This window comes from Berghia stephanieae, chromosome 1, assembly GCF_034508935.2.
Source record: "Berghia stephanieae isolate SIO BIC M18660-M18661 chromosome 1, UCSD_Bste_1.3, whole genome shotgun sequence".
Classification (NCBI taxonomy): Eukaryota; Metazoa; Mollusca; class Gastropoda; order Nudibranchia; family Aeolidiidae; genus Berghia; species Berghia stephanieae.
In genome coordinates, this window is record NC_088360.1 from 17,976,683 (window position 1) to 17,989,182 (window position 12,500).

Sequence of the window (12,500 nt, forward strand, 5' to 3'; positions counted from 1 at the left end):
CATTTAGGCACCTCTAGCTTTGGTTTTAAATATGTATGACGAGACATAGCGCCTTTTAGGTGATGTAATTTTTTTTTCAAAACAGAGACAACTCATATCACACCTGAGTACGGTGAAAGAGAATGAGAGACCTAAAGCATACGTATGAACAGGAAGCGCGAAACAACACAATAATAATAATAATAATAAGAAGAAGAAGAAGAAGAAGAAGAAGAAGAAGAAGAAGAAGAAGAAGAAGAAGAAGAAGAAGAAGAAGAAGAAGAAGAAGAAGAAGAAGAAGAAGAAGAAGAATTAGAAGAAGAAGAAGAAGAAGAAGAAGAAGAAGAAGAAGAAGAAGAAGAAGAAGAAGAAGAAGAAGAAGAAGAAGAAGAAAGAAGAAGAAGAAGAAGAAGAAGAAGAAGAAGAAAAGAAGAAGAAGAAGAAGAAGAAGAAGAAGAAGAAGAAGAAGAAGAAGAAGAAGAAGAAGAAGAAGAAGAAGAAGAAGAAGAAGAAGGGAATAAGAAAAATAATAATATTAACGATGATGATGATGATGATGATGATGATGATGATGATGATGATGATGATGATAATAATAATAATAACCGAAGGCTGCATAAGCACGAAACAGCGCTGTAGGAGTGGAAAGTAATAATTTGAATATTTTATTTATTTATCTGCTAATCAATTTATCTTTCACTAGCTCCCACCTCTCTCTCTCTCTCTCTCTCTCTCTCTCTCTCTCTCTCTCTCTCTCTCTCTCTCTCTCTCTCTCTCTCTCTCTCTCTTTCTTTCTTTCTTTCTTTCTTTCTGTCTTTTTTTCTAAATTTCTTTCGCTCAGGAGCTGAATGCATGGCACTGGGTCTCAGCGGTAAGGTTTCTCGTCTTTTCACAAAAGTTAACATGGTCAGAGGCCGGGCGAGTGACAGTGACGGGTAAATTTCTGGTCACTTCATAATGTCCTTGGGCAAGGCCCTTTGCACGCATTACTCCTCTCGACTGCGTGTGGATGAGTATCTACCTGGCTATAAGAAATAACATATGTGACCCAACGTCTCAAAACGGTATTATGTCGGGATGAACCAGATACTAAAAAGTCAAATTAAAGTTAAACTGGAAAAAATTATGAATGATTGGTATTAAGCAATCTGAAATATGATATTCATTCTCCTCAATAAAGTTTATAAACTCAACCCAAGTCTGATATTTCTGGCTACAAATTCAATTTTCAGCATCTTAATCATCCCAACTTAATACTGTTTTGAGGCGAGGGGTCACATATGATATAATCTGTTAGAGTGTTAGAACAAAAAGGGCGTCTAACAGGTGACTTTTTGTATGAAATGGAATCAAGGTTCCATTTGACTTACTGGAGGAATAAATGAAACATTGCGAATCGCATTGAACACGGTTAACCCTTGAAATGATGTTTATAAATATTCATTCATTTATTTCATCTATCTATTTAATGTTAGCCGAAAAACACAAACCATGGCCATCGAGAGACCAGTTGATTTTCTATCCTCATTGACAGATGTGATTTTCTTCCCGAAAGATCTTTGGAGTTCTCCCAAGGTCATAATGGCGTCTTCCATCCTCTTGGCCTCTGATTTTAACACGTCAGCTTTTTCATTGATCGCTGTTAGAAAATTGGAATTAAGCATCATTAGCGATTTAGAGGGTTGAGTCATTCGTTTTTTATATCTTAATCCTCCCCTTACCGCCCATTGGAAATTCGTTACATTCGTTACGATACAGCCAACAATTTTCTTATTCTGATTTCATTTTGTTATAGTTATAATCATAAAAAAAAACTCTATACTGTGTTGCAGAGTTGATTTTTCTGAACAAAATAAAGAATATACTCGTTGCTCATCTGTTTGGAAGATCTTTTTTTGTTTTGAGTGAGTATGAAGTTTTGGGTAAAATTCTGAGAAAAAAATCTGGTAAGGAGAGAGTTAATATCAAATTCTAAAAATTGAAATGTTGAAGTATATATTTTACCATTGATTAGTTATTTTCAATAGACAAGCCATAATTGAACAAGAGTAAAAAACCAAGAGAAGATGAAAGTTTGTTAACATTTTGAAATTCCGATTTGAATAAAATTAACATTTTAAAAACTAAAGCTTTTATATGGCGCAATATCCACTAAACGTGCTCAAAGCGCTTTACAAGGGGTCCCTAACCAAGAGCAGCACTTAACATGTAGGATGATTAGGCGATAGTACAATTTCTGATTCTCAGGAACTAATTTTACACCTGAGTACGGTGAGAGAATGTGAGTAAAGAGCCTTTTCCAATGACTCGACTAAGCGCCGCTCAGATCAGGACTCGAACCCTGGACTTTCCGTTCCGAAGGCGAGTGTCAAACCACTAGACTGCATAGACGCAGATAAAATTGCACCATTTGGCATTTTTTCGACTTGGCATTTTTTCTAATCAACCCTGGTTACGGGAGATAAAGGGAGTAAATCTGACTAATGAATGAACAACACAAAACAAACGACGTTTCGGCCCTTGGCCTTTTTCAAATAAACACAGAAACATAATATAATATATATTTATATTAGATTGTTTTACTAATCTGGTAACGGGAGTTTGGTGTAAGTTGGTTACTGGGCAAAACGATCATATTAATGTCATTATTTATTTTACCTCACGAATGAGCCAAATTGATGACAGATGTATGAATACTAGAGAACGTCCTAATAAGATCAGATTGAGTTGGACGCCTTTAAATTACTGCTACCCCGCAGATTATACTCCATACATACCTTCCATATTTGAGTCCTGTTGTTCCTTGTTTACCCGAATTAAATGATGAGTCAAAGCCCTTGAGTTTTTCAAGCCTGCTAATTCTGACCTTAAATCTGCAATCTCTCTTTTTAATGCCTGTGGTGGATATAAGTAAATGACATAATAATAATAATAATAATATAATAATAATAATATAATAATAATATATAATAATAATAATAATAATAATAATAATAATAATAATAATAATAATAATAGATCTTTATTGTCCATAAATATGGCAATTTGTCATTTAGTTACACTTGTTAAACGTTAAACGATAACTGTAACATTGAACAGATATTTCACTCCTACTTATTTTCTCTCTCTCTCTCTCTCCCTCTCTCTCTCTCTCTCTCTCTCTCTCTCTCTCTCTCTCTCTTCCTCTCTTTCTTTCACACGTGCGATATACACAACTTAAACATATTCATTTCGTTTTCAATTTGTTACGATTGTGGCAATTCGACACCAAAACTTATCATCATTATCAATTGGTCAGTTAATCTTACATTAAATAAATTAATCAGTTAATCAGTCAACGAATCAATCCTTGGTTTTTCTGTACCATATGAAATATTCAAAATTTTTATTGCTGATGTAACGAACGTTGATTTATACTTGTTAGTTCTACATTTAATCTGACAAAACCTTCTCCCAGATGGTAAAAGACTAAATTCATGGTATAAAATATGTTTTTTATTGTTTGCAATTGAGAATGCTTTCCTTTCTATTGCTTTTCCATGAATTCTTTCTACTCCATCAAGAGGATGGTTTATTGCATGCACACAAAGAAAAAAAGGTTTTGATTTGAGTTAAAGTGCGTAACCTGTCATCAGAGCCAAGTAGCGTGCGGCTATGTGGGATAGTGGTATGACACTCGCTTTCGGATCGGAAGGTCCTGGGTTCGAGCCTCGCTCGGCGCACAAATCACCTCTCTCGCATTTAAATTCGCACGATTAGTATCGGACGTCCTCGGTATAGATAGAATGGTGTTGACGTCACTCAGGTCTTTGTTATTGTTTTTATTTTATTTATTTTTTTGCCATCCGCGTTAATGAGTAATTCTCACTAAACTGTATTAGCGAGACTATAAACGTTCAAGGTTACACATAGTTTTGTGTGTTGGTTCGTTATACTTCCGGATGGCAATTTTGTGAGCTTCTTACTTAGCCAAGCGCATACTATCTATAGATAGAATGCGCTTGGCTAAGAAGCTCATAACATTGCCATCCGGAAGTATATCGGACCAACACACAAAACTGTGTGTATCCATGAACGTTTATAGTCGGGTTAATACAGTTCAGTGAGAATTACTCATAAACGCGGATGGCAAAAAACAATAACAAAGACCTGAGTGACGTCATCTTCGAACTATCTGTACTTCGCGACCATAATATACAACCAAATGGGCATGACCTATATTAACTTTCCATGTGCTCGAGGTCATTGGTCACATTACAAATAAATGTGCTCAAAGTGACCCACTTAGTGAAAAGTGTTCATAGGTTTTTAAATATCTAACATCACGATTCGTCATTTGATTCAGCTTGACACATGGGTATGTTTATAACATTTGTAAACAAAGCAGCGTGTTTACATTTGTTAAGAAATATCCAATCGTTGGACAGCAACAAAGCATGTGATTGATGACCTGGTTGGACGAAAACATGAAAAAAGATCGCTCCCATTAAGAAGAAAAAACGCATACCTTTACTTCAGAGTCCTTCTTTTCCAATAATAAAACTCGACTTTGCAATTGACTGATCCAAGACGATGCAGGTTTGGTGCCCGGGGCCGAAGATTCTATGTACAAACAACAACAACAACAACAACAACAACAAAATCAATTTTCCTTATTATTTGGTACAACTGTTTCACATAATATTATTGAAATCTATCGTCAACCGTGAGCATGAAAATGGAAAGATACAGCGATATCTATACAAGTTTATAAAAAATATGTAGCTCATGATTCGCCCTTTAATCGAAAGAAATTGATTGTATAAAATGATTCTATATCATTATTGTTGTTATTATTATTATTATTATTATTATTATTATTATTATTATTATTATTATTATTATTATTATTATTATTTTATTATTATCATTATTATTATATTATTATTATTATTATTATTATTATTATTATTATTATTATTATTATTATTATTATTATTATTATTATTATTATTATTATATATTATTATTCATATTATTATTATATTATTATTATTATTATTATTATTATAGTAGTAGTAGTAGTAGTAGTAGTAGTAGTAGTAGTAGTAGTAGTAGTAGTATAAATAAGTATTATTATTATCATCATCATCATCATCATTATTATTATTACTAGTATGATGTTATTTTCGGCAATGTCTTTTAACTCCTTTTTTTATCGATGAGATCAATTTACTTTTCCTTAACCCTTTAACACTAAAACAAAATGTCTTTGAAAACTCAATTTTTTCATAATGACCATTTATATCATGATACACAGTAATTGAAATGCGATTCTGGTCTTTTATAATAAAACAGAGTGGGATCTTCAATGCAATTCACAAACATATTGGCAACAAAATACGATGGATACGACACCAAACATGAATGTCTCATCCTCACGTTTATTTTAAATGTATCACTGTCGTGATTCTATACAACTGGGAAATGAAATTATGACCTCATCATAATAGGATTTAATAGTCTGATGTCACGTACGCCCAGCAACCAGCAGCTTGGTAAATCGGTACTTTTTATTCTTCATGCTGGCTAGAACTTTATCACATGTCATGTGATCAGAATGTATAAAAGTCAAAACATGATCAGGTTTATAATGTTTTTCGCCATTGTTCCGACAGTTTAGAACTAAACTAAGTTAATATGCGTCATTACGAGGGAAGTGACGTCAGGACTGTTGAAGCCTTATTGTATTGAGGGATCAAATTGAAGCTTCTGTTCTATGTTTTCTTTGTCATCATCAGCATTGCCTTTTCACCATGGGTCAGGGTATAGACCACAGACAAACAGTTTCCATCCTTCTCTATCTCCATCACCATCATCATCATCATCATCATTGCCTTTTTCACCCTGGGTCAGGGTATAGGCCACAGACAAACAGTTTCCATCCTTCTCTATCTCCATCACCATCATCATCATCAGCATTGCCTTTTCACCATGGGTCAGGGTATAGGCCACAGACAAACAGTTTCCATCCTTCTCTATCTCCATCACCATCATCATCATCAGCATTGCCTTTTCACCATGGGTCAGGGTATAGGCCACAGACAAACAGTTTCCATCCTTCTCTATCTCCATCACCATCATCATCATCAGCATTGCCTTTTCACCATGGGTCAGGGTATAGGCCACAGACAAACAGTTTCCATCCTTCTCTATCTCCATCACCATCATCATCATCAGTATTGCCTTTTTCACCCTGGGTCATGGTATAGGCCACAGACAAACAGTTTCCATCCTTCTCTATCTCCATCACCATCATCATCATCATCATTGCCTTTTCACCATGGGTCAGGGTATAGGCCACAGACAAACAGTTTCCATCCTTCTCTTTCCTGAGCTGACTTTGTTTATCTCGTTCCATATCTTACCACTTCTCTATATATCAGCCTCTTTAATGCTTCTCCATGTACCTCGTGGCCTTCCCCTTGATCGTCTGCCTTGAGGGTTCATTGTACGCGTAATACGATTCAATAGTCTGATGTCACGCCCCCCGGCAACGGCGGCCATCTTGGTTCTAAACAAAGAAAATCATTCCTTTTTATTTTTCATGCTGGCTAGAACTTTTCATATGCCTTGTGATCAGAATGTGTAAAAGTCAAAACATGATCAAATGTATGTGGTTTTTTTCCTCTGTATACCCTTTATGCTCGCTGGAGAAATATTCAAACGGGCGTCCGCCATTGTGCCGATAGTTGAGAGCCAGTGTTACTAAGTTACCATACGTCATTAGGAAGGAAGTGACGTTACGGCTGTTGAAGAGCATTCACTACTTCGATCATTCATCAAATAGCTACATTTTATTATACTGGCGCCTTCAACGATAATAGTTTTTAATAAAAACAATAAGATGTTACATCAGATTATTTATCTAAAATCGAATCCCCAGCAGAAAAAGGTTAATAATTTATAGATTAATGTCTCTTACGTGGTTTGTCTATTTTCTTCATGTGACTCAACGACGTGTCATTTTTTGCAGATAAGAAGCACGTCAGCTTTACTCTGTGAAATTTGTAATATCTGTATTGAAAAGAAACAAGGAAAAGAATGGCAACATACAGGAAAGAGCATTCAAATCATGTTTGTAAAAAAAAAACTTATAAGATTCAAACTCACCTTATCCCGCCTCACCCCACTTTATTCTTCTGACTTAGGTCGTCGTGGTCGTGGTCGTAAGAGATGACTTTGTAGTCAGGGGGCAGCGTGGCTCAGCGGTACCGTCTTTGCTTCTTACCTGAAAGGTACCGAGTTCGATCACCCGCCGCTGCGTCATCTCGCCCTAGCTCAATTCGCGGCGATGCACTGCGGCTGACGCCTGGGTTATTCGAGTCTTCCCTTGGAATAGACCCTAGAGACAAATTTCCCCTATGGGATGCATAATGGGAATTTTATTTTATTTTATTTATTTTTATCCCTCCACAGATCTGTCCTTTGCTTTCCTCGTGAGTGTTGGGCGTTCCATCCTTGTCTATTCCTTCACATTGTCCAACCAGTGTTAAAGCCGAATGGTCATAATAGGGCAACAGAGTCGTGACGTCACACCTTCCTCCTTTCCGGTTCAAAACTCCATGGAAATGTGTGACATGTCAGTCGGACAATGTATGAACAATGAATAGGTGGCATAACTATATTTTCGTAACAGGATGTGTAGGCAGATTGTTATTATTACGGGGCGAAAAAAAAAAACGAAGGTAGATGATCTTTATAGACGACCATCATTTATTTAAGCAAGAAAATAAGATGCCATAACTCTGAAACCAGAAGATCAGCTGTCAATGTAGTATGAATCCAGTCATACAGAAGACTGGCTTTACACTTCAAATCGCATTGGAACCAGTATTTTGACATGGTACCTATGTTCGCTATTGAAGGGGTCAGTTCTATATCAGGCTCAAGGCCACTCTAGCGGTTTCTAGAAACGACTGACGCTAGTGATTTTGAAAGTCAATCGGATGTCACGTCGCCCAGCAACGGCGGCCATCGTGGTTCTAAACAAAGAAAATCGGTGTTTTTATTCTTCATGCTGCTAGAACTTTTCATATGTCTTGTGATCAGAACGTGTAAAAGTCAAAACATGATCAGATTTTTAATGGGTTTTTTTTTCCTCTGGATACGCTTTTATGCTCGTCTGAGAAACATTTCATAAGGGCGTCCGCAATTGTTCCGATAGTTTAGTGCCAGTAACTCAGTTACCATGCGTCATTACGACTGTTGAAGCGTATTTGATACATCAGTTGATATTTCTTTCGTTTTAAGTAGAAAATGCAGTAACTGCAATTACTCAGCAATCGGTGGAAAAAAAACGTAAGTTTCTCGGCATTCGATGCTGTCTAGATTTGAGGCTTAACTGGGCTTTGGCCATGAAATAAATGAATCCCTTCATTTGAGCATACAGCCTATTCCGTGATCATGTGCCTCTATAATCAAATGTCAAACTTTGAATAATATAAACTCTTGGCAAAAATCTTAAGCACCTGGACTTCTTAACAAATTAACCACACCAATGCGCACCAAATACACACCCGTGTACAGAAGCGAACTCACATTCTGTAAATATTCTAGCTTTCTCTTGTAACACTGTACTTACTTATCCGAACCAGTGTAACACTATACAAAGGGAGAGAAGAAGAAATACTGCGAGGAGGAAAACAACGAGAATGAGATGGAGGAAGACAAGACGGACAAGGATGAGGATGAGATTGAGAACAAAGAGGAAGATAAATTGGTGGGCGGGGGGGGGGGGGGGACAAACCATGAAGTCGTTTACGGCTTTGTGGTCGAGTGGTATGACACTCGCTTTCGGATAGGAAGGTCCTGGGTTCGAGCCTTGCTCGGCGCATAGTTGAGTCCTTGGAAAAGGCTCTTTACTCCCTTTCTCTCACCGTACTCATGTGTAAAATGAGTACCTGGCCGTTAACAGCGTTGTCTCTGTCGGAAAAAAATTGTAATATCGCCTAACAGGCGTCATATCCCGTCCTACATGTTAAGTGTTGCCGCTGGTCAGGGACCCCTTGTAAAGAAAGCGCTTTGAACACGTTTAGTGGATATTGCGCTATATTAAAAAAAAATCTCGAGTTTTACCTGCAAGTGATCTCTGCTTCTTCCTGGCATTTTTTAGCACAATCACTATCAGAACTGCCTGGTCTCGTGATCATTACATTGCTCACGCTTCGCTCTGTAATTGAAACAGGATAAATTAATAGTTAACTTTATACCGAAACAAAGAACGTTATTTGGGGGAGGGGTAGAGAACTTTTATTTCATTTATTATCGGTAGATTAAAATGACTCACAACAAACTCGTTGAAAGGTCATAATCCTGCGACCGCTTTTACCAGTCATAACGCCACCCGGCATTTTTTCTCCTCCTCCTCCTCCTTTTCTCATTCCTCCTCCTCCTCCTCCTCCTCCTCCTCCTCCTCCTCCTCCTCCTCCTCCTTCTTCTTCTTCTTCTTCTTCTTCTTATTCTTCTTCTTCTTCTTCTTCTTCTTCTTCTTCTTCTTCTTCTTCTTCTTCTCCTTCTTCTTAATAATCATCATCATCATCATCATCATCATCTCATCATCATCATCATCATCATCATCTTCATCATTCTTCTTCTTCTCTTCTTCTTCTTTTCTTCTTCTCTCTCTTCTTCTTCTTTTTCTTTTTTTTTTTTTTTTTTTTCTCTCCCCTCCTCCTCCTCCTCCTCATCCTCCTCCTCCTCCTTCACCCATACCCCCGCCCGAAACTATAAATATTGACCACCATTCCTCCCCCTTGATCTACTACTTACGATCCGCCACGACAATTTGGTTAGGACGCTAGTCCTTGGACGCAAAGTAATTTCCGCCAGATCTTAAAAAAAAACGTTTTCCCCCTTCCCAAACCCCCTACAAGAACATTATTTAAAAAAAGAATACTGGGGATGTAGGAGCTTTCGGAAGGCCTCCCGAAAGGTAGTGCAAAGCAGTCCGAGGGTTGTTTTTTTTTTTTTCTATTAGGGTTAGTCATAAGTCTTAGCAAAGGTGCGAGGGTTTTTGTTTTTCCTATTAGGGTTAGTTAAAGGTACTAGGTTTTATTTTTTCTTTGGGTTAGCAGTTGAGGGAATATTGTTTGAGTTGTTTCCCTTAGCAGGAGTTTTGGTAGGCCTCCCCGTTTCCTTATTAATTAATATTAATAGATTTATGCGTAGTACCGCAAACTCGGGGACCCAAATAATTTTGGGGGTTTGGGAGGGGGGAAACCTTTTTTTTTTTTTTTTTTTTTTAAAAAAGAGTCCAGTAGGGGGTTTGGGAGGGGAGAGACTTGTTTTTTTAAAAGCCCCCCCCCCCCTCCCCAAACCTCCAAATTTTTTTTTTTAAAGTCCCCCCCCCCCCCCCCCTAAAACCCAAAAGTTTTTTGGGTCCCCGAGTGTGCGGTAGTACTGGAATGTTTCGATTCGAAAATATTTCTTACCTGGAAGTGATAGAAATACAAAGACGAACAATGAAAATATGGTAGGAGAGAAGATTTTTCCTCTCTCCACCATCGTGGGGTGTTTTTTCTCATTGCATGATCACAGTAATTATTTGTCATCATTCTTTAATGGCTTCTAAAGAAACTTTCAACAAAAATTGTGGTATTTCTATTGACGCCATTTATTTCTGTCAACCCTTGATAATCCAAAATGCTGTATTCTTCCGTTCTTAATTGAAACAAGAGTGTGCGACATTCAGTCAGTCGAGATCTGAATAGTATGTAGACTTAAATAATGCGCATTGATAACTTTTTTCAACAAAACAAAAATTGATAGGGGGAGACCTTCCATAAGCTACTACATCCCAAGTATTCTTGTTCTAGTTAGGGGTTTGTGAGGTGGGGGGGACTTTTTTTTTTTAAAGTCTCCCCCCTCCCAAACCCCCTACACTAGAACTTCTAGTTGGGGGTTTGGGAGGGGGGAGACTAAAAAAAAGTTTCCCCCTCCAAAACCCCCAACTAGAACAAGAATACTTGGGATGTAGTAGCTTATGGAAGGTCTCCCTCTCCGTTTCCTTATTAATTAATATTAATAGATTTATGAATGTTTCGATTCGAAAATATTTCTTACCTGGAAGTGATAGAAATACAAAGACGAACAATGGTAATATGGCAGGAGAGAAGATTGTTCCTCTCTCCACCATCGTGGGGTGTTTTTTCTCATTGCATGATCACAGTAATTATTTGTCATCATTCTGTAATGGCTTCTAAAGAAACATTCAACAAAACTTGTAGTATTTCTATTGACGCCATTTATTTCTGTCAACCCTTGATAATCCAAAATGCTGTATTCTTCCGTTCTTAATTGATACAAGAGTGTGCGACATTCAGTCAGTCGAGATATGAATATTATGTAGACTTAAACAGTGCGCATTGATAATTTTTTTTTAACAAAGCAAAAATTGATAGCTATGTGTTCTAGTGGTATGACACTCGTTTTCGGATCGGAAGGTCCTGGGTTCGAGCCTCGCTCGGCGCATAGTCGAGTCCTTGAAAAAGGCTCTTTACTCCCTTTCTCTCACCATACTCAGGTGTAAAATGAGTACCTGGCCGTTAACAGCGTTGTCTCTGTCGGAAAAAAAATTGCAATATCGCCTAACAGGGGTCATGTCCCGTCCTATATGTTAAGTGTTGCCGTTGGTCAGGGACCCTTTGTAAAGAAAGCGTTTTGAACACGTTCAGTGGATATTACGCCATATTATTTTTTTTAAGCTCGAGTTTTACCTGCTGGTTCGGATAAGTGACCTGCAAGTGATCTCCGCTTCTTCCGTGCATTTTTTAGCACAATCACTATCAGAACTGCCTGGTCTCGTGATCATTACATTGCTGACGCTTCGCTCTGTAATTGACACAGGATAAATTAATTGTTCACTTTTTATACCGAAACAAAGATCTAAGAGACAAAGCTACCCAATCGTGGACGACATGCGCCTATTTGCAGATCTGATAACGGAACGCAATTATTATGGGGTTGCTTTAATATTGTTGTAATGGAAACTAATGCCCTTAATAGCGGGTCGACAACTATCCTTTTTCGGACACATAGTAAGGAAAGATAAGAATGAATACCTGGCAAGTTGTGGAAAAATACCTGGTAAACGCGGCCGGGGGAGACAAAGAAAAACACTCATAGACCAACTGAAGGGCTTCACCAACCTAACAATCCGAGAGCTGCTTGAAAAATCAAGAGACAGGGAGGAATGGAGAGAGATAATTCATACAGTATCCGAAGCCTGGACCAGGCATGGAACCTAGAAGAAGAAGAATGGAAAGTATGTGTGTTGGCCTAATAAAATATACCAAATGCGCATGGAATTTGAGTTTATTTTATCTTTTAAATCTGCAATCATCCCTGATCATAATGGTCTTTAAAACTTTTGTCAATAGGGAATGAGATTAGCAGCGAGGACGAGAGACGCATGCGCACAACCAACATGACGTTCTCTCTCTAATAACTTTTCCGCCGGTGACGTCACAGACTATGGCGTT

At 37.6% G+C, this 12,500-nt stretch overlaps 1 protein-coding gene across 2 annotated transcripts in view; it reads right to left on the minus strand.

The window, feature by feature from the left end:
* The window catches only part of LOC144963472 (uncharacterized), a 28,365-nt gene extending 17,063 nt beyond the window's left edge, over positions 1-11,302 (minus strand). Inside the window, exons 1-6 of one of the 2 annotated variants that reach the window (XM_078897562.1) lie at positions 11,083-11,302; positions 9,097-9,190; positions 6,944-7,035; positions 4,487-4,581; positions 2,757-2,874; positions 1,470-1,618 (exon numbers count right to left, since the gene is read on the minus strand). In XM_078897562.1, the coding sequence (XP_078753688.1) occupies positions 1,470-1,618; positions 2,757-2,874; positions 4,487-4,581; positions 6,944-7,035; positions 9,097-9,190; positions 11,083-11,155 (621 nt within the window). In that variant the 5' untranslated portion in view covers positions 11,156-11,302. Of the gene's footprint in view, positions 1-1,469; positions 1,619-2,756; positions 2,875-4,486; positions 4,582-6,943; positions 7,036-9,096; positions 9,191-10,451; positions 10,661-11,082 lie in introns of those variants that run through there. The other variant, XM_078897555.1, reaches the window with a different exon arrangement.
* Positions 11,303-12,500: the final 1,198 nt, after the last annotated feature.